Here is a 22,611-nt window from a genome sequence, read left to right as displayed (position 1 = left end):
TACCTTCAAACTTCTTACAGAACCAGACTTAGAGAGGAGCGGTGATCTGCCAAGTACAGTTGGGGTTGAAGGGAGAGAGGCAGACATGCTGTGGAAAAGAGCCAAAGATGGATAATAACTAATTATTAAATGCTGAGTGGTGTATAAACACACAGAGAGTGAAAAAGGTGAGTGAAGAACCTCAATGCATCATGGGAAGCCTCTAGCACACTAGACCTATTCCAGCCTGACTAAGGAGGATTTAGGGTCACCTGATCCAGCCCTAACAGTATGCTTGATCAGAAATAAATGTTTTAAGCCTAGTCTTAAAAGTAGAGAGGGTGTCTATCATCTGAATCCAAACTGGGAGCTGGTTTCTGAAAACCTGTAAAATGTCTCCCATTTTACTTTTAAGTATCCTAGGAACTACAAGTAAGTGAAGTGCTCCACTGGGGTGATGCGGTACTATGAGGTCTTTAACATAAGAGGGAGCCTGATTATTCAAGACCTCATATGTGAGGAGAATAATTTTAAATCTGATTCTGGATTTCACAGGAAGCCAATGAAGAGAAACCAGTATGGGAGAAATATATCTCAGCATATGTTGAATTAAAAGACCCTTTCCGTCTTCTTCTGACCAAAGACACGTGAACATGCTGCCTGGATGACAGAGATGTTACCTTACCCATGTTTACTTGATGTTAATTAATAGGCAAACAGGCAGCTGGTAGGACAAAACTGTCTTTTCAGTTTGTGATGGTGAGCTGCTGAGCTGGATGAATAATCAATTTCCACCTCCACAGCCTGAGTTGGTACAATATCCTCTCCCTATCCTGAGGACAGAAGGGCTTTTTTTCCCTTAATGATTCACATTTTTGCATCTGCTCCTCTCCCCCCTCTCTCTTTCTCCTTCTCTCCTCCCTCCTCACTCTTCCTCTCCTCCCTGCTCGTCCTCTGCAGGCCTGCTGCTGCTCTCTGCTGCAGAGACGGGCTGCGTGACGTCACTGAAGGCTGGAGCGGTCCCTTGATTGGAGCAGGAGGGGGAGAAAAATGGGGAGAAGATTAGGAGGTGAGTGAGACCGCACGTTTCTTTTGCTTTTTCCAACGTCCCTCTGTCTTCCGATCACGTTTGTGTCAGCGTGTGTGTGTGCATGCTTTGTCGCTTCACCGCTGCCGCTCCGCTCTTCCCGTGCAACGAATTTTATGCAACGTCGGGAGTCCGGGTCCAGCAAGGAGCCAGTGCTGCCGTGAAAACACAGGAGAAAATCGGGTACACGCCAGGTTGTCCCCTCCCCGTTGTGCACGGCTGCTGTCACGAGCATCGGTGTGAATTAAGCTGGACTCCGGGCCTAGGCTTGTGTGTATATGTGTGCGCGCTTGCAGAGGCGTTCGTGGCTGTGAAATAACATTTGGTGGTGCCGCTCGTCCACACCCACTTGATCGGCTGCTTGTGGTTGATCCATGTGCGGTGCAAAATGTGAGGATCAAAGATCGTCAGCGCCGGATGATCCAGTGGTTGCTGTCACGTCGCTGGCGGCTGTCAGGCGACAGCTACATGCAGCTTTTCAGGGATCGCTCTGAGACTTTGGCCGGCCTTGGCCTGTAGGAACTGGACAGGTTGTATGTAGACATATTAGGATGCTGTCTGTTTTAAGTTGCATGTGTTTGCTTATTGAATGTGCTCACACAGCTTGAGCATAAATCTGCATGTTTCCCCCCCCTTATAGCCTATACAGTGTTCACTGCACAGATTTGTGCTGTTCCTCTGAGCACACTTGGATTCAAGAGGAAAGTGTCAAAGGAAGTCATGACTCTATATGCATGGTCTAATAATAATAATATACCCGAAGGACTCCTCAAACTCCCCTGATGTACCCTCAGCTCTTAAGGCAGCATGCTGCTAGAGTTTGGGAAACTGTCATATGACTACAGAGCTGGAGAAATCTCAGAGTCAGTGGGCCTTAGCCTTTATGTTGCTGCTGTGTTTGTAGAAATCTGATGTGACAAAAGTTGGGGCAGTCATGCTGAAAAAAGAGGGATGGCTGCAAGATTAGAGCTGAGTTTGTACAGGGTGGAAGTAGATTGAACTCTTTTGAAAACAGAGCTGTCAGGGCCTGTGAGTAATTGTATTTAAGGAAGAGCTGTGTCCTTTATCTGCAATGCAGTTATATACAACATGCTTGTGTGCAGACAGTATGTCAGTTTATAGCATAGCCGGTCATCGGTTTCCATTTGTCATGCAAATGTCAGTGCAAACAGATGGTTTCCTGATTGATCACATGTGAGGCAAGTATTTATACAGATGCACAATACTTACTGTCTGTACTGCTATCTATCTGGTAGGATCCTTTGATGCAGGTCTTGCCATGGTGACACCTCCAGGCACTCCTCTGGAAAATATTTTTTGAAGGATTATCTAAACTTAAATTATCTTAACTTAAATCTCATTGATTATTTGGACATTAAAAATGGACATGTCCAGGTAAAACCTGCTTAAAAATGTTCATTGACTTTGCCCCAAGTTTCATCAAAGTTTTTAAAAAGGTCCCCCAACTACCACAGAAGTTACACTTCTGCCACCGTCTTTGCTGTTTTCCCAAAGATTTTAATCTGCATCCTTTCAGCCTGCAGTTCTCAAACTGAGGGGTGGGGTCCCACTGGTGGGACAGAGTCACTATGAGCAACAAACTGAAAAATGTGACGTAAAGCTGAATGAAGTAGCTTCTTGTAAGGGAAATAAACAAGTGTTTGCTGGGGCTGTCTTGGTGACATCTGCTTTAGTCAAACTGAGATGTTTTAATAATGAGAAAGAACAAATTTAGTTAAATAGGTGTTTTGGTGCTAAAGACATAAACAAAGTAAGATTTTGGCATGTCTGCTAGTTTTTTGGAGTTGCAGCCATCAGCTTTTTTGTTTTTTGGTGCTGGAGCTCATTATGTTCTCCTGGCTGTGTTTTGTTATGTACTTTATTTCTAGAATTTAACGTAGATTATTTAGTTATTTTTATTTATTTCTGCAGATGTACAGCCTGCCAACTGTTTTCTGTATGACATTATCAGTCTTTCACATCATTGTGGGGGATTTTTGGCCTGCTCTTCCTTACAGTGTTGCTTCAGTTCGACTCTTTTAAGATCTTGCCAGGGCTTTTCAATTGTCTTGAGGTCTGGACATTAACCGGGTCATTGCAACATTTTAATTCTTTTCTTTTTCAGCCAGTCTGTCGTAGATGTGCTGCTGTGCTTGGGATCATTGTCCGGTTGCGTGACCCAGATTGGGCCAAACTTTAGCTGTTGGGCAGATAGCCTTACATTTGACTCAAGAATACTTTGGTATACAGAGGAGTTCATGGTCGACTCAATGACTGCAAGGTGCCCAGGTCCTATGGTTGCAAAGCAAGACCAAATCATCACCCGTCCAACATGGTGCCAGCAGTGCTGATATGCTCTGTTTTTGTTAAATGCACCGCCTAAGCAGTGCTGCAAGACACTTAGAGAGAATAGGCTTTCCCCTGGTAACCTACCAAACAAGCCATATTTGTTCAGTCTTTCTCTAATTGTGCTATCATGAACTTTAACATTTGACATTCTGATTCCTGTTAGAGTCTAAGATGTAGCTCTTGGGTTTCTTGCAGTTTCTCTGAGCACTCATGGTCTGACCTTTGGGTGAATTTCCTGGGATGTCCATTCCTGGGAAGATTGGCCTTTTGTTAACACACACACACACCTGTATGCTCCAGACCAGCAAACTGCCAAAACATCTACTTTCATAGAGGTGGTCATACAAGTGCATTTGATTAATTCCTATTGAAGCAGTTTTTCACAGGACCATATATCCTGCTACGCGTGCTACAGACAGCACTGAGAGTGTTGTAAACACTGGAGTTGAAGTTGCATTGCTGGACAAAGTACTTGTCTGGCCATCAAGTACAGATCGAATATCAGACTCATGGCTCTGTCCCAGAGCATTTAAGCATTTCTGATGGCTTGTGACTATCAACGACTGTATTGACCCTAATGTAGAAATGATTCTTGTGCCATATTTACTTATCTTCATTTATTGTTTTAAGGTTTTTAAACTTAAAACATCAAAAAGTGACATCTAAAAATGTTATGAACACTGTTTAAATATTTAACCCTCACTTCTTCACCTGCAACTTGCATGTTATGCCACCACAAGCCCAGGATTAATGAGTATAAGAGGACTTCAGAGACAGTCAAAATGCAGCCACAAATCACAGAGGCCATTTTCTGCATCATTTCCTCCTCACGTCCTCTATAGGAGCTTCGTCCCCATTATTGTTTAGGCAGGCATGGAGGGGCTTAATGTGCAAACATACAGTAAGAAGCTTGCTGTAGTCTTTGGAGAAGATGCGCAGTGGAGAGAAAGCAGGATACTGTAACATCCCTGAGTGGAGGTGACAGATGTGTTATCTGCATAGGCAGCTGTTTAAATGAACTAATTGCTGAAAAAAAGCGTATGACGTATAAATTGATCTTATTAACTGTTAAGAAATTTGCAGAAAAAAATCGTTTTTGTATATTCCATCATTAGCATACCCACATTATTGTAAAAACCCTCTATTTTCTGGGGAAACGAACAAGCAGAATAGAAATGTGCCTACATTGTCAGTATTGAATTTGTACAGTGCACAGATTTGCCCACATAATGAGCATGGACTTGTGGCATTAGTGTGCCTAACAACATCCTCTTGGCATGCTTATATGTACATGTATACTTGAATGTAATTGCTTCAGTGAACAGCTGTCTGGATCAATAGCAGACAGCGGCGAGCCAGAGGATGAGTCTGTCCATAAGCTCAGATCGGCGAGAGGCTGTCGCAGCCTTGTCCTGTCCCGAGCTCGATGCTCATCAGAGTAAAGTGGGCAACTGCCCAAATGCCAGAAGAAAAGTTCTGATTAATACATCCTATCCTTCAGGTTTAAAAAGGACCGATGTGTCAAAATCTTAATACTGAACACATCTGTTGAGCTTTATTACATTTCCTTACCACTTTTTTTGTGTGCACTGTAGTAAACGCACAAGGAACTTCAAGCAAAGTGGTATTATTCCATCACAGGAGTACTACTATAAATGACTTTCCTTTATTAATGCAATCTGATGCGTAGTTTCTTTACCAGTCATCAGAAATACAGAAATATTTATTCACAAATTAACATATTAAAATTATTTGGTTTTGTGTGAACTACAGCGTTTTATAGTTAAGTGGTTATTTGTTTTTAGTTTTTTTGGTAATTGAAAATCAGGAATGTTTTGAAATATTTACATTTGAGGAGATGCTAACAGAGCCTTTTTGGCATTATTGCTTAAAAACTGATCAGTTTTCTAAGTTTGCACAGATCTCTAGAGCAGCGGTCCCCAACCCCCGGGCCTCGGACCGGTATCGGTCCGTGAGTCGTTTGGTACCGGGCCGCGAGAGTTGAGGCTCGGGTGAGAAATGTATGGTTTTCAGGGTTTTTATCGGTTTTCAGCGTTATTTTGTTATCGTTTTTATCGTTAACTCGGTTTTCCTGGGTCTTTTCACGTGTGTTATGAATAAATCTTTTTTTCGGTACCAGTACTAGTTTTATTTTGTTGTATTTATCCGCGACACCTTAAAGGCCGGTCCGTGAAAATATTGTCGGGCATAAACCGGTCCGTGGCGCAAAAAAGGTTGGGGACCGCTGCTCTAGAGGACTGAAATAACAGTGAAGCTATCATCTATAATAGGGTACTAAAAGCATTTTTTTTCCCAGGGGACATGCCTGAGCTGCAGTGCAATGGCAGCTATTCAGTCACTGCAGTAGAAGGTATAGTTTTATTAGTTTTAGCTTTTTTTAAAGCTGTGTGTTTAGAACATGTAAGTGTGTGTGTGTGTGTGTGTGTGTGTGTGTATATATATATATATATATATATACACACACACGAGTATCGTTGCACCCCTAATATATATATATCGTATCGATATTGAACCGTTCGATACAGTGCTTTCGGTTCGGTACCATATGTATCGAACAATACAAAATTTTTAATTTATTTTATCAACTTTTCTTCTGACGATGCTGTCTGTGTTGAGTGCTCAGTGGATCTGCCCTCGACAGTGCAGCCTAGGCGGAGTAGTCGAACGCAGATTCACTGAGTGCAGGGCAAGCTAGCAAGACAGAAGTTAAGCTCTCCTTGCAACATGGCAAATTGAACCTCCCCCACCTTAATTCAGATCTGGCGTTTGGAACTATTTTGGTTTTCATGTGACGTATGACCCTGAAGGTAAGCGCGTCATGGACAAAAGTAAACCAGTATGTTGGATGTGCCATGCAATGCTCAATTACATTGGTGGGAACTAGTGTGTTAGCGCAGTTAGCTCGTTAACGTGTTGGCCGTCCAGCCCGTCCAGCCCCACGCACAGGGCGGTCCGCGGTAGCTCGTTAACGGAGATTTGCCGTGTTGTGGCGTTAACGTCATTTCAACGAGATTAACGCTGACGGCACTAGTGGGAACACAACGAATATGACTGCACATTTACTCCGACATCATCCTAGTGCAAAGACAAGTGGAAGCAGACAAAAACAACAAGCACGCATGCTACAAACTTTACCCCAGTCATTTAGACAGCCGTTAGCACATGATTCTCCTTATGGGGACCTGATATGTTTAATATGCTGCTGAGAATATAGCCCAGAAGAAGGTATAGTATAGCTTTTATTTTGGAAAGAGACATTTCTCTGTAATAAACTCTCTTTTCCAAAGATGAGTGATTCCTCAATCAGATATATTTATTTTTTTTATTACTTTGTTGTTTCAGCAACATTAAATTTAAAAACTGTACTTTTGAGTTAAAATATATATTTATAATTTTAATAAATGACAAATTAAAAAGGTATGAACATTTTCTTGTGACATTACCAATAAGTTTGATGTGTCACATGGCCCTCTTCCTATTGGAAAAAAACAAAAGTTGTATCCAAGATAGCCGACTTCTAAATGGCCACCATGGTCACCACCCATCTTGAGGAGTTTGCCCCCTCACATATACTAATGTACCATAAACAGGACTTTAATATCACCAACCATTCCCATTTTATTACGGTGTATCCATATAAATGGCCCACCCTGTGCAATGCAAAGGGGAACAGTCATTTGCAGAGTAAATGTTTATAAGTCTTTGAGATACGTTCATTGAGCAAGTTTTGCTGTTCGATGTGATATTACACGGGGAAAGAAATTCTTGCAGGAAGAGGAGGTGGTAGTGATGGTTGAGAGTCTGCATATTGAGGTTCAGTGTTGTTTTGGCACTTGAAACTGTTTCTGAGTCTGTTTGTCCTTGATTTGAGGGACTTCTAGTGCCTGGCAGAGGGCAACAGGTCAAACAGGTGAGAACTAGAATGCGCGAGATCCTGTGAGGCAGCTGGAGGTAAACAAGTCCTGCAGGCACCTCTGAGCTGTGTTCATGATCTTCTGAAGCCTTCTCTCTGCTTCTCTGCAGTTCCTGTACCACACTGTGATACAATATCTCAGTACACTCTCTATGGAGGAGCCATAAAAGGTCACAAGCAGCTTTTGGCCCAGATTGTTCTTCCTGAGTCCTCCCAGGAAGTAAAGTCGCTGCTGTGCCTTTTTGGTTATCTGCTGGGGTGTTCGCAGTCCAGGATAGGTCAGCAGAGATGAAGATGTTTTTAGCATCACATCTAGGTTGACATACCACTCTGAAATGAGGTGGTATCATCTGCAAATTTGATAATGGTGTTACTGGGGTTCACTGTAGTCTTGGGTGTAGAGGCCAAATAGCAGTAGACTCAACACACAGCCTGTGGGAGAACCAGCGCTCAGTGAGTGGAGGAGAAGTGGGGAACAGGTTTCACTGTTTGAGGCTGATTTGTGAGAAAGTCCTTTATCCAGTCAAACCTAAATTGGACAGCTTGCTGACCAGAATCTCTGGGATGATTGTGCTGAAGGCTGAGCTACAGTAAATAAAAAGCATCTTCACATTGCTCCCTAGGTATTCTAGGTGGATCAGCGCAGTGCGAATGGAGAGTCATGGCTTTTTCGGTGGATCATGATTGCTACAGATTTCAGACGGAGAGGGATGAGGGCTTGTCTCAGGGAGTAGTTGAATATACCGATAAAGACATGTGACAGATAGTCTTCACATGCTTTTACCTGGAAGCAGCAGGATTCCTCATGTTCACTGACCTGAACACTACTCTACCTTGATGTTCCTGTGGGGTTAGCATCTAAGGGGCTGAGAAGAAAGGACTGAGTTCTGTTGTGATGTCTCATATTGTCCACGGATTTTTGTTGTAAAATCTGTAGTTGGTGATATCCTGTATTCCCTGCCAGAAATGTAGCCAGTTGTTTTGATCAGTGTAAAATCTTAGCATTATTTTTTATGCACAGTAAATATAAAAAGTACAAAAAATTAAAGTGGCCAAATATATAGAGTATATACAAGGCATAAATACAGTCAATAGATCCACCTTGCTAGCTTGTAGCTTAGCACCAATGGTAACCACAAACCTATAGGTAACTTGGGCGTGTTCCTTACAACAGCAGTGGTTAGTACTTGGTCTTAGATGCTAAAATAGGAAAAAAAGTTTGATTTGTTGTCCTGTTTTGTTTTAATTGATTCTGATGCTACGGAGATGTAAAATGTCGTGTATCTGCTTGTTTGTATTTTTGACTAGATATCCAGAAAGAGTTTAAAATGAAAGGGTTTCTGAGTAATACTGTGACATGAGATGAAATGCTTCAGACGAGTGGCCCATTGTGTAATAACTGAAGTGTACCAAGTCTTTTTCGACATAAGCGATTAGGCTTGTCCTTTGTTGTCAGGTAATAGGCCCAAGGCTATGAGGTTGTCCTGTCAGGGGAGTCCCATGGCTTACTCAGGGCTAACATACTTTGATGTAGTCATGTAGCCCAAAAGGCTTTAGGAGCTTTCACTAAACCTCTCATTAAGTTTATAAAGGAGCCTATAGTGTACTGTAATGTGTCAAAACTCTGAAGGATCCTCATCTGTGTCCCCTTTAATTATTCTTGATACAACTGGAAGCCACGCAGAGCACTGGGGCGGGGTGATGTGAAACATTTTGTCGCACTTTGTTTATTTTGCTCTGCGTTTTTATCATGGTATTAACTGTAGTTGGAGGAGCACATTTTCCAAAGGAGAAATACCAGCAGGGATAACGGCTCCATTGTTAAAGCGTGGGTCGAGGAGGATGATCGTGTCGCACCTCTCCGAGAGGCTTGCACCAGTTTGAGCTCAGCGCTACAGCATCTCCAAGCGAAGCTTTGCAGAGGACTGGCATGAAGGCTGTGATACACCTTGAGTCATTCTCCTCCTCACACCTCCGAGCAAAACAAACCTTTGTCGGCGAGCGCGAGCACACAGAAATAAATCTGAAGTGACTGCGTGATAGAACCCCAGTGACAGCCTGTGAAACTAAGACTGCGAGACTGAGGGGGTATTTCGCTTGTGACTGGTCGCTTTTATTATTTATAAATGAATTCAGACCATCATTTGGCGTTTATCCTTTAGAGCTGAACCTTTAATAGGCATATCATTAATGCAGCCTGAGGGCCAGCTCATGATTTATGCACACGGTGCAGAGATTGAGCTTTCTGTTGCAGTCGCTGCAGCAGTGTTCATTGTCCTCAAGCAGGAGTTTGAAACTCCAGCTACGCTAAACACAGTTCAGTCAGAGACTCTTAAAATCACTTACAAGGACCATAATGAGCATTAATAGAAAGTAGTTGTACAGTTGGAACAATATCCTCAGTAATAAACACATAAACGGGTGTTTAAACCTGAGCTTGATCAACAATAACAAAAATATAGCACATAAACAGGATGTTGTGGCTTTGGATAGAGCAGAGTGAGAAGTGTGTACACCTGCTTAGAAACAATTTGCTGATGTGAATAAGGCAATTATTGTGAGGCCTGAATGCAGCAGCTGATGCCAATCAGTTTCTTTGTTTCTCAGGTCTCGTCAGTGGCAGAGATGGTTGAGCCAATCTGGACTATTTTCAGCAATTATCTCCTCCTGTTCAATTACTGTTAGATTTTGAAAAATAGCATTAACATTTGTTATCTCTCTAAACAAATGCATGCATGTCTGCTCTTTATCTTTTCAGCAGCATTGAGGTTCTAGACATTTGACACGACAGCTACCGATTGCCTGCATGTGAGGCATTTAGGGAACTTTAAATGTTCCCTAAATGCTGTAAATTGTAGTGATTACACTCGCCACCAAAAAATACATTTTGAGCAAGGGGGAAATGCTGCAGAGAAATTTGGGTGTAGCTCCAAAAAGTTAGAGTTCACCTAACACTACTTAGGTCAACCTGGTTATCTTGTAGCAGGCTAATTCATTGCTAGTTTATATTTCATTATTTAGCAACTTCTTTTGTTAGCTTTACCTTTCAGGCTCACTTCATCTGTTTTATATTAATTAGCAAAGACTAATCCTTCAAGCTGTTGTGTCCTTAAAGATCTGTCATTTCAAAGAAGTACTTTTACATGTCTCTTAGTGCTCACAGCAACTGTTTGGCTGTTTGGCTGTATGGTTGTGCATTTGGTACCACTGTCATCTCACAGCGAGAAAATCCTGGGTTTGAATCCATCAGCTAGCCTGCGTGGGTTCCCTCCGGCTTCCTCACGCAGTCCAGCAACTAGTGTGTTAAGTTAATTAGTGGTTCCAATTGGCTGTTGGTTTAAACAAATCCCTCTGTGTTAGCCTTTCAAAAGATGGGCCCAGAGTATGCCCACCTCTCGTCCCACGACAACTGGGATCACATCCAGTCCAACCACAGCCCTGAATTGCGTAACTGCAAGGATGTGAACATTGAAATTGTAGCTACAGAAAATAATCCAGGTTGCTCTTCCCTAAACATAAAAATAAGTGGTTACAATAATTATCTCTTATCATAATCATCATCATTATAAAAATTTGCTTATGTAATGATATGTTAATTAGCCACATGGAACCCACTTAAAGCATGATAGATAGTTAAAAGAAGATCATTCAAGTAAAGGATAATATGAAAACACATTGGAATTAGATATGGACGACATAGCCTCAAAATTATATCTCGATATTTCAAGAAAACCTGCAATAATGATACCTGGGATGTTATCTTCTCCTTTTTAGCCTGGTTATACTTGATGATGTATTCTTTGCCTCAAGTGGTGAAACAGGTTTGTTGTTTCCACCTTTAACGGCAAGTTTTCTTGCATATATAAGTACTTTGTCTTGTTGGAGGTTGTTAAAGCAGCTCTATTCTTAGATACTAAATTGTCACACAAGGCTGACACGTGGCTCTTGCAGCTCTCAGACATGCCCGAGCTTGTGTGCACTATGGGACGTAAACACCTGGTGTTGCTATAGCAATAATATCACGATATGACATTTTTATGTCACGTAAAAATTTATACTGAAAATGTGTTTAAAACTAAAAATAATTGTTTTATTTATTAGGAAAATAACAGTTGAATTCATGGTTTTATATCCAAATTTGAGCACAGTGGTCAGAAATGAATCAAGGATAACATTCAGCCACTAATGCATTTTATTTTGTATTCAGGAATTTAATTAAATAAATTTAATTTGACATTTTTATCAAAAAATGATGTTCTGCTTTAATATTTTTTTCTTTTCGTGTAAAATATGAATTTGAAAATTCATGGATAACAACATAATATTCAAAATATCCCGTTTTGATCAAAGAACTTGAATATACCAGCTGGTTAAGCATTACAGAAACATAACAAATGATTGACAAAGCTCAAAATTGACACCTCCCGGTTGCTTTTCTCTCTAGTCTGCAGATTAGTTCAGTATTAAAACCTGTTATTGCCTCTTCTGCTGAGAAACACTTTCACTCCCTCTATCTGCCCTGTTCTTACTCACCCTCACACCTCTGTGTGTCCTGATAGATTTCTTATTCTTTCTTATTACTTTTCTATATCTTTATATCTATCTCTATCTTCTCTTTGAATTGGACTCTTTTCACCTTTGACATCTTGCTTGATGTGCAGAATCCCCGTGGGAGGGTAGACCATGTTTCACTTTTAAACAAACCCTGACTTCAGATTACCACCCCAATGCAAACAGCAATGAATAAAGAGTCATTTATGCCTAATACCATAACTTTCAGTCTTTGACCTTGTTGTACAGGACCACAAAATGAAGTCCTCCCTCTTACACTCAAATAGGTCATAGGTTTATAGATTGTTGACTGGACTTATTTTGCGTCTTGTTTGACTGTCTGAAAGCTTCTGTGGGTTTAACAATGAGATTGTTACTGTTTCCCAGCAAAAAGCCCTTTCAAAAGTAGCTTTTCATTAAATCTCTCCATTTGAATTACTCAATAAAGAAATTCAAAACTGCCAGTAAAGGGTATATTTGTGGTCCCATCGCACCAGTGTTGGTTGTAACTTGAATTGATTTTTGGTTTTTTACTGATATTTGTACATTATTATGTACTGTAAATATGGAATAACTGTGAGTTCTAATTAGAACTTATTATATTTGACTAAGTAAACTGTAAATACAACGCCTGGCCAAAAGAAAAGTCACCAACTCGAAGAATTTAATTTATAAAAATTGAGCGACTCTCTCAAATGTTGTGACGTTGCATAAGCTTGTGGAAATGATGCCTCGCTAAATTAAAATTGGCTTAGTTCTGCCAGAGGTTTCTTCCTGTAAAAAAAGGAGTTTTTCCTTCCCGCTGTCACCAAGTGATTGATCATTGTCTGACTTTTGGGGTTTTCTCTCTGTTTATTGTAGTCTCTAGGCCTTACAGTATAAAGTGCCTTGAAGTGACTGTTGAATTGAAATATATATTTATAATATAAATGGTAAATGGACTGGACTTGGTATAGTGCCATTCTACTCAAGGTATGTAGCATTTCTGAATGCACAATACGTCAAACCTTGAAGCAGATGGGACACAGCAGCAGGCCACCGCACTGTGCCTGAGCTATCAGTGACCATAACTATCAATAACTAATGAAGCGGCCGGTAATATAGTTGTGAAAACTAACCCTTCTGGAAGTACATTTAGGCTTGGAGCCTTTGCTTTTAACTCAACTGTTTAATGAACTGTCTAAATGCACAATAATAAGATGAATTTAACCACATTTACATATCAGCAGTTTTTTTTTTTTAAAAAAAATTTCTACATTATTAACTTTATTAGGAATTAATTGCTGTTTAGGATGTGTGATCTGTCTATATGTCTCTCTACCCTTTGTGAGGGTAAAACCAAAGATTTTGTGAAAGTATGACTGTAAATATGATTGTTGTAAATACCGTACACAAGCTTACTGTGCTGCTTGATGCCCTCTCTTAATGCACTCTCTGCGTGGCTTCTCTGTGGGATCATTATTATGGAGCCATTCTGAATATGCTCGAATCCCAAAATAATACTGAAATACAATTGTAGCTTTGAGGTTTTTGCAGATGTGATCAGTGCAGTTACGAGAACGTAAGCTATCATAAAGCGTTCCCTCACATTTCTAGTGCTTCTACTCAGTTTTAAAGGACAGCTTGTAAAGCTGATCTGTGTTTGGCCACACAGCCTTTCAGTTGGCAGTTAAAGGTTGCAAAATGTTCGAGGCAGATGGGATAGCTGATCTGATGGGACCGATGGCTTTTTGTTGTTACTGATGGTCACTGAAGTGGAGCTGATGAGTTAAAATCTGAACTGCTACCACCTACTTTAAAGCAAACAAATACATTTTTATATCTTTACTCTGTTTGATGTCATAAGGCGACTGTGTTTCTTCAATGATGTCCATTTATTGAGGCCTGAATATGCTTTCTGTGCATATGAAGTAAAGTAAATCATACATTATCTTCCCAATAGTTTCTATTTTGTATTTCTAATGTCTGCTATTCAGTACTCCACAATAAAGAAAATTAAATGCATTTCTTTTCAATGTTTCAGCTGAGCTCCACTGACAGGATGTGACATGTGGCTAAAAGCAGTTTAGCTTCCTTCCTTTTCCTGCCTGTTTAAATACCTCACTGAGTAATTTTAAGCAGATGGGAATGCCTGCTCACTGCAGTGCAGTGACTGTGTCTGTGAAATCCTCCTCCTTTAATAAATGGGGATGCGTTGCCAGTACACTCCCTGATCCAGCCTTACCAGACGTCTAATAACAGTCTGTGCGACTTCTGGGGATTTCCAGTGTATGAGCCCACTGTGAAGACTGGTCTGCATCTGGGATTTGTGATTGTGCTTCCAGTGCCTGCTGCTTCACTCATTAATAGCTGTTGTAGAAGTTTCTGAGAGATAGGAGATCTCTGAGAGTTGGTTCCAGTTCAAGTGCCAGTGTTGGTTTTTACTCTCACTTGTTAGTTAGATTTAGGAGTTAAAAACTACTTGGCAAGGTTTAGGAAAAGATTGTGGTTTGGGTTAAAATGTGCCTCTTGATGCATAACCGACTGTGTTATGGCACCAGTCCCAGAGGACACATTGTCAAATCTGTGAGACCCCACTGCCTTTGACAGACTGGAAGTACGTGACTCCTGGGAATGAGAACAGGCTGGTTTGGTGGGAACTACCTGGTAAAACAATCCCTGCTTCAAGCATGAGCTTTCTATGGCTTTGAAACACTACTCTACAGTCATTGTAAAATGGTTCTTGCCTTATAGCAGAAAGTAGCTTGTGCTATGTTGAAAATGCAGATAATACACTACCCAGTATTTAAACTGATACCATTAATAAAGTCAACATGTAATGATGCTAGTTTGATTTTCTTGTCAATAGGGAAACATTTCCTAAAAAATACCCTTGGGTGTGATTTATGGAGATTCCTCAGGATCGTTACTAAAAGTACACACATGAGTACACGCTAAAGCCAAAAACACCAACACACAATAGACAATATAATATTTATATATCGCAGTCTGCCTGGAAATGTTCACCTTTGGATGAGCACAACTCCTAATAAAGATATGCTCTGTAATGATTGGGATTGGAACTATAACTGGTTTATTTCTAGACTGCAAATTTACAGATTGGTAATGATTTGGCAAGTGTGACCGAAAAAGGCATCGCCTACCGCCGTGTCTCCAGTGGGCTTTGTGTGGCTGAGGGGAGTGGTGTTCAGTGCAGCAGCAAATGGGATGCAGCAGTCTGATACAGATCCTTTTAAACAGTCTTAAATTGAAAAAGCTGGGAATAATTCTTTTATATGTAAGGAAGCATCGGGCTTAGGCTTCAGTCACAGGGGTCTAGAGACCCTGGTTATCTCTGGTTGCTAGGGAAAAATGTATTCCTGACTGGTTGACGAGTGGCTACTGGAAGTTGCTGGCAGTTGTAAATTGATCACAGAGAGGGATCAAAAAAGACTTTTGATTGCTTTTCTTGCTCGTAGGTTGTTGTGTTTGCCTGTGATTTGCATGGAAGACGCCAGCTTGTCTGCAAATACTCACTGACTAACCATATAGCGATTGTAAAACTTAGCAAAATAAGAAGTGATTGCTGTCAAAGTAAAGGGTGTGCCATACTGGTGAAACTGACATGTTTTAAAACAGGGGTGGGCAAGGGCCAGTGTCCTGCAGGCTTTAGATATCACCCTGAGCCAACACACCTGAATCAATTAGTTCATTACCAGGTCTCTTGAGAACTTCAAGACATGTTGGGGAGGTAATTTAGCAATTTGAATCAGCTGTGTTGGATCAAGGATACGTCTAAAACCTGCAGGAAACTGGCCCTCGAGGCCTGGCGTTCCCTCGCCCTGGTGTTCCCTCGCCCATGTTTTAAAAGGTGCACCTTTGACTTTGATTGCAAACGGTCTCTGTTTCTGGTTTTCTGTCGCACTTTTTCAAGTTGCTGAGTTCCGTGCATATTTGTGGGTGATTGTGGCAGTCTGCAGTCGTGAGGAGGTTTTTAGTACAACACTGCATACCTCTTTGTGAGGAGTTTCACCTAGCAACAGAAAGCAGCAAATCAAAGAGTGGAAGTTAACCGGTGGTTACCAGGGGATCCCTGGCCTGACTTTAGCAACCACAGTGACTGTTGGCAACCTTCAGCAGCTACTCACCAACTGCTCAGGGAATATTAATTTTTTCCTAGCAACTGGTGGTTGCTAGGCTCTATGTGACTGACGTCTTAAGCACTGTTTTTTTAAACAAGTTTTATAAAATAAAATGTAGCAAACAAATACATCCAAGAACATGAGTTTACTGAATTTCTTATTAAGACAATGAATCACAGCAGGACTTGACTCTAAATGAGACCTTACTACAGATATTATTTAGTAGCTGTGTAGGCTCAGAGTGAAGAACTCAGTATTGTTTGTCAGTGCACTTGTGTCTAAGACTTGAGCAGAACACTGAGCTTTACAGTAATTAGAGAAGCTGATTCAGGGAAACCAGAAAAGGATGGTGTGCTGAATTTTTATTTCATCAGGGGCTTCAAGTTCTGGGTAATTGAATAAAAAAACTAATTCACTGTTCTTGCAGTGACCCACACAGCTCTGCATCTGAATAGCAAATGGGAAAAAGTAATCAAAAAATAATTTTGAATATCTTAAGTTAACTTCAGTTTCTGAATGCAACTGTGTTTGTTTTTTGTTTTGTTTTTTGTTTTTTTTTTTTACCCAGAAATGCATCCAAGGAAAAGTTTTGCTATGCATTTACATGTTCTCTTCTTGTCTTCATTATCTATGAGGGCCGTTACTCTGAAAACAGATATCAGGGTTTTTTTCTTTACTACTGTGGGTTACCAGATCCCTTTGTAAAGGATTTAGCCTTATCCAGTCTGACCTCTTAGACTAAGACTGGAAAATGACCTTGGCACTAATAAGCACTCTCACTAATGGATCCATTTCCCCACCATTCCCCGAGTACAAGTGCAAGAGCTTGCTTTTTAATCCTTGGTGAAGTAAAGGTTTCAGGTTTCTTGACGGCTAAACTCATGGATTATGATTCCAGCTGAGAGAGACAGGCTTTGATTTCTTCAGTGATCAGACAGCTGGAGTAGTAAATATTGAGAGGCCTGCGGTGAGGACATTAGGAAAACTGTTCTCTAATATTGTAATAAAGATTAGCTAAATGTAACAATAACCAGGATTTGCAACCCCAATTCCAGAGAAGTTGGGTAAAATATAAATAAAAACAGAATGTAATGTTTTGCAGATCTCATAACCCCATATTTTATTCACATTAGGACATTAAAAAAATGAAGAGAAATGCCCATATTTACCACTGTGTGACATCTGTCTGTAAACATCTTGGAACTGAAGAAAGCCAGTTTCAGGGGGCCTCCAGGAGAGGAATATTGTCCTGCTCTTGTCTGAAAGAGGAATCTAGCTGCTCAACAGTCCTGGGTCTTCTTTGTGGTATTTTCTTTAAATTTTAAGATTCTCCAAATGTTTTCTGGTTTCAGTGAAAGATCTGGACTGCAGGCAGGCCATTTCAGCACCCGGATTCTTCTATTATAAAGTCATGCTGTTGTAATAGTTGCAGTATGTAGTTTAACATCTTCTCTCTAAAATATACAAGGCCTTCCCTGAAAGTGATGTTGTCTGGATGGGAGTGTATGTTGCTGTAAAACCTGTGTATACCTTAAAGCACTGATGGCACCTTTCCAGATGTTTAGGCTGCCAATTTCATAAACACCGATGCTCCTCATATCTCCAGAAATGCTTTTGAACTGAGCACTGTTAACTAGATGATCTCTGTCTTCTTTGGTCTGGAGGACATAGCGTCCATGTTTTCCAAAAAAGAATTTGAGGTTTTGAATTGTCTGACCACAGAAAACGTTTCCACTTTGCCTGCTTTAAACGCAGAAGATAAATCATGTTCACACATAGCTTCTTCTTTGATTTTGCCTGCATTTGTGAGTAGCACAGTGAACTGTGTTCACAGATGGTGGCTTCTGGAAGTCTTGCTCATCCCATGCAGTGATTTCCATGACAGAATCATGCGTATTGTTAATGCAGTGCCACGTGAGGGCCCAAAGATCACAGACATCCAATATTTGATTTTCAAGCCTGCTTTGTGCACAGAGATTTCTCCAGATTCTCTCAGTCTGTTGTTTGTATTACGTACTGTAGATGATGAGATATTAAAATTCTTCTTCATGTAGACATAGTATTTTATATCTCGGCCCACTTCTGCTGCTGAGAAAAGATGCTCTGTCATGTTACTGACCTGTTGCCAGTTAACCTAATTACTTGCAAAATTTTCCTCCAGCTGTTTCTTTTTAGCGTCACCTACTTTTGTTACCCCATCCCTGTCTTCCTAGAGATGTGTTGCTATCATCAAATTCAAAATGAGCCAGTATTTTTCATGTCTCAGATTAAACAACTGATTTGTGTTCATTTCTCTATTGTAAATAAAATATGTTTTGTTTTTTTTTTGTCAAATGGGAGTTTTATGTGGCCCTGTCGCAGGGAAAAGCCGTGTAGTGTTGCTGGAAAAGGCACGTTGTTTTTTTTCCCTTGTATATTTTGGCAGGTGGTTTAGCTTTAGCTTTGTCCTCTGCTTCTTGGCATCTATTTAGTTGACTTGATTTTTGCCTTTGAGTGACTTTATCTCAGTATATGTTAGAATTATACTTGTATGAAACCAACAAACTTTAACTTGTATTTTCGTCCTCTCTTTAGGACCTTAGGAAAGGCAACAATGGCAGATGAAATGAGACGACCAGCTGAATGTTGCCACCCAGTGCGGTCATGTGACTGACCTGGCTCTTCTCTCCTGCTGATGTCCAGTAGTTGCCCTGTTCTCACCATGAGAGGATCTGTCAGGTGCTCGAGCTCAGTGCCCTCAGACTGGCGCTACCGTTGTGCTGCGTGAGCGCCCCCCCCTCCTCCGGCAGTTACTGCACGGAATGGCATCTTTGGACCTGCCATACCGCTGTCCTCGCTGCGGGGAGCACAAGCGCTTCCGAAGCCTGTCGTCGTTGCGTGCCCACCTGGAGTACAACCACACGTACGAGACCCTTTACGTCCTCTCCAAATCCAACAGTGTATGTGACGCTGCTGCTCTGCTGCCCCTAGTGGCTGAGGGAGCTCTGCTCGCACCCGCCAATAACAACGACCCTTTTGAGCCACTTCGGCCTTCAGCTTTAAAGGAGCGGCGCTTTCCTTGCCGTGAGCTTCCTTGTGCAGACGACCTGAGTTTGACCCCAGCTAACTCCAACACTGCAGCCCGGTATATTCCTAATGTGGAGTTTCCCCTGGGGGAGATTTTTATGAAAAAAGCCATGACATCCACAGATCCGGGTCCCCATGGAAACCCCAGCACAGCTGTAGCGGTGGCAGCTAATGTAGCAGCCAGTGCAGTCGAAGCAGCGTATGAGGAAGGCCTGGCCAGGCTGAAGGCGCGGGCGTTTGAACGGCTGGAGCTGGATGAGAGGCTGGAGAAGCTGTCTGAAGAGGTAAATACACTAAGCTAACAGAGTCAGAATAAACTTTATCAGGAAATTGTGTCCGTAAACAGTCCTGTGCAACAACTCACCTCTCATTTCTCTATATTTTGCTTCCAAGGAGCCAGACTTTCTTGGAATTTTTTAAGTGGTCCTTGGACATTAGCTGTTTTTTCACTAATTTTCTAATAGTCTACTTCTTCACATTTCCTTCTTTCTTCATGATTCCTCTTACCTTGATGAGATTGAGCATCCCCACAGCATTATACTCCCACCACCGTGCTTCACTGAGGGGACAGTGTTCTTCGGGTTGCACGCCTCTCCCTTCTTTCTCCAAACATAAGCAGCATCTCCCCGGCCAAAGAGCTCTAGTTTCTTTTCTTCTGACCAGAGGATGCACTTCCAATATGCATAAGTAGTATGTAATTAGTATATTTCTGTCTGGCTTGAAAGTGTCTCTTCTGCAGAAGTGAAGTTTTTCTTGGTCTGCAACCTCACAGTCCATTCCTGTGCAGGTTCTAGTGATTGCCTTCTTTGAGACTATAATTCCTGACTTGGCTAAGTCATTCACTAGTGTTATGGAAGTTGATCTGGGGTCTTTAGACACTGTATTTTTTTTTTTTAACCAGTCTTCAAACTCTTTCACTTTCTACCTCTGCAATGCTTGTTCTGTACTGTGTAACTCTTGATGATAATTCTCACTCCAATTATTGACATTTTGACACTGCGATAACTTTGTATATCCATCTCTTGCAACAAGTCTTTTTCTCCAGTCTAAACTGACTTCTTTTGTTTTTGGCATGCTTTTTCATGATTTCGTTCTCTGATCTGATTTTCTAAAGAAAACTAGTATGCTTAGAAATTCTTGGGAAAAAAACACTTTAAATTTTACACAGGGGGGTAAAATTTTCTCCTCAACTGTAGGTGGAGCAGAAAATAGCGGCCCGTGTAGGCCGTCTTCAGGCAGAGCTGGAGAGGAAGAGCTCAGAGTTGGAGCGGGCCAAGCAGGAGAGTGAACGGCTGAGCCAGGAGAAACAAGACCTGGAGGACAAGGCCTCGGAGCTTTCTCGGCAGGTGGACGTCTCTGTGGAGATGCTCGCCAATCTCAAGCAGGACCTGGTGAACAAGGAGGCAGAGCTGAACCACAAACAGCAGTAAGTGAAATATACTGGTTCTCTGCTGTTTAACACATTCCAGTTTTATAACACGTCTGAATGGGTTGGTGTATACAAAAGTGTAATTAAGTGCACTTAAACATCCTGCTAAGTAAAAACAGCAGTCCATCCAAAAATTTGGAAAAAAAACATTTTAAAGGGTGTGGAGGTGCTAAAGCCAAAAACAGGTCACATAAGAATTTGTATGTTAAAACAAATCTGCACACAATAGCACAGCTTTTACCTGCTTACATACTTATTTATTGATCTCCCTCATCGACTTCACTGCTACATGGTCTGATCCAGGACAGAAGAGAGCTGCTGCCCTGCTGTAGTTATCTTTATTTCTGTTTTCTTAACCCGTCCTTTCTTGCTGTTGTGCTACATATTAAATAAATATTACACATCATAATTAAGGATTAGATATGTATTAAAATAATATTTAAGGCAAACACTCTTGGAGCTAACTAAATGTGCAAAGTATTTGAGAAATAATTATACAAGCTACTTTTTCCCTCTGTAGCAGGTCTGACACACACACACACACACACACAACATACTGGTACTGATGTCCCACGGACTCGCACACAAACTTTGACCTCTTTTGACTGCACCTATAACCAATAAATACGATGACAAATCTGTAAGATTAACGTCACTTCCATGCAAGTTGATATGAATGGCTCTAGATGGATATGCCGAGCAGGTGTTTCTGACATCTGAATATTTGCTGGCCAAACGCTATCATAACCTTGCTTTCGCAGGGTAATGGCAGGTCAGAGACATCATGCTGTTCCTCAGGGCTCTCTGATGGCATGCAGGCATATGGCTGACAGCAAAAATCAAAAGAGGATATGTGGCTTGTGTGATCTAGCAGAATTATAAAAATATAATTGTTGGCCTTCATATGCTTCTAATTTGAAATTAATGTCATACGAAATTGTGAAATAGATGATAGAAAAAAAGTAACCTGCAAAAAGGTGACTTATCAAGTAAGAAGTTAAAAGCACAGGTGCCTGAGCACTACCTGGGGCAGGGGTCGACAACCTGCGGCTCCGGAGCCGCATGCGGCTCTTTAGTCCTTACAGTGCGGCTCCGCGTGGTTTGGGAAAATAAATTAGAAGTATTTAGCTGACGTGTATTTTATTTATGTTAGTTCTTTTTTACCTTGTAGTTCTATAAATATAAAAATACATTTATATTCTATTATTTATTCATCGCTCAAAATAAGAGTCAAACTCGCGGAAGCCGGTATACCCGCCGAAACGCCGTGCATTTATCAAGACTTTCAACCCCAGGTAGGCCAATTATGGATCTTCGGATCCAGCCATTCTCCACCGTGAACTATGTTAAAGACAAACACCGCTCACGCCTCACAGATGACAGCTTACAGTCCTGCGTAAAGATGAAAGTGACTTGTACAGCCCCGATTTGCAGACGCTGTGCACAAAGGTTCAGGAGCAGAAGTCCCATTGTAAACATATCACGGCAGACCCGACGATGTTTCCATGAACACACTTTTCAGCATCTCTTTATTGACCACTTTTCACACACGGTTGCTGTACGCATACAGCCGGCTGTAGCTTTGCAGCTCACAGCCCGACACATACCAACACAACAGCATAGAGAGCACAGACGTAAAGGCGGCGAGGCTGATTGCAGGTGCCGCTCAGGTGCGTCGCCTCCCCTGCAGCGGCGCTGCAGACCACGCCCCGCCACACACATTAACCAGGTAAAATACATATTTAGGCAGAATTTTGCAAATATCTATTTTTCATTTTTTAGCAGCATAGTGCTTTTTTTCCAATTATTATTTTTTTTTTAAAAGTCAGGTCAAGGCTCCAAAAGCCCAAAGGCGATATAACAGTTTTTGTTTGCTACATGGATCATTTTAGTTCAGCAGGGTGTCTTTCCTTTTGTTATATTTCTTTAAGAGTTCAAAATGTATTAATTACATAAATAAAATGTAATTTTCTCTGTAGCACTTCAAGGATTTCATAAGCAACACATCTTAGTTGTTCACACAAAGCATAAAGGTAAAAAACAATATATACAGTGTTATCTTCATTTTAGATGTCAAAAAGTATTTGCGGCTCCC

The 22,611-nt window shown here is 41.2% G+C and overlaps 1 protein-coding gene across 4 annotated transcripts in view; it reads left to right on the top strand.

The window, feature by feature from the left end:
* Positions 1 to 857: 857 nt before the first annotated feature.
* fbxo41 (F-box protein 41) overlaps positions 858 to 22,611 on the top strand; it is a 67,793-nt gene continuing 46,039 nt past the window's right edge. Inside the window, exons 1-3 of one of the 4 annotated variants that reach the window (XM_084931490.1) lie at positions 858 to 1,048; positions 18,596 to 19,371; positions 20,284 to 20,513. In XM_084931490.1, the coding sequence (XP_084787616.1) occupies positions 18,823 to 19,371; positions 20,284 to 20,513 (779 nt within the window). In that variant the 5' untranslated portion in view covers positions 858 to 1,048; positions 18,596 to 18,822. The other 3 variants (XM_084931493.1, XM_084931491.1, XM_084931492.1) reach the window with 3 other exon arrangements.

This window comes from Perissodus microlepis, chromosome 6 (genome assembly GCF_051167445.1).
Source record: "Perissodus microlepis isolate ML-2025 ecotype Zambia chromosome 6, ASM5116744v1, whole genome shotgun sequence".
Classification (NCBI taxonomy): domain Eukaryota; kingdom Metazoa; phylum Chordata; class Actinopteri; order Cichliformes; family Cichlidae; genus Perissodus; species Perissodus microlepis.
The sequence above is the reverse complement of the archived record's forward strand: the minus strand, read 5'-3'. Positions and strand labels throughout refer to the sequence as shown.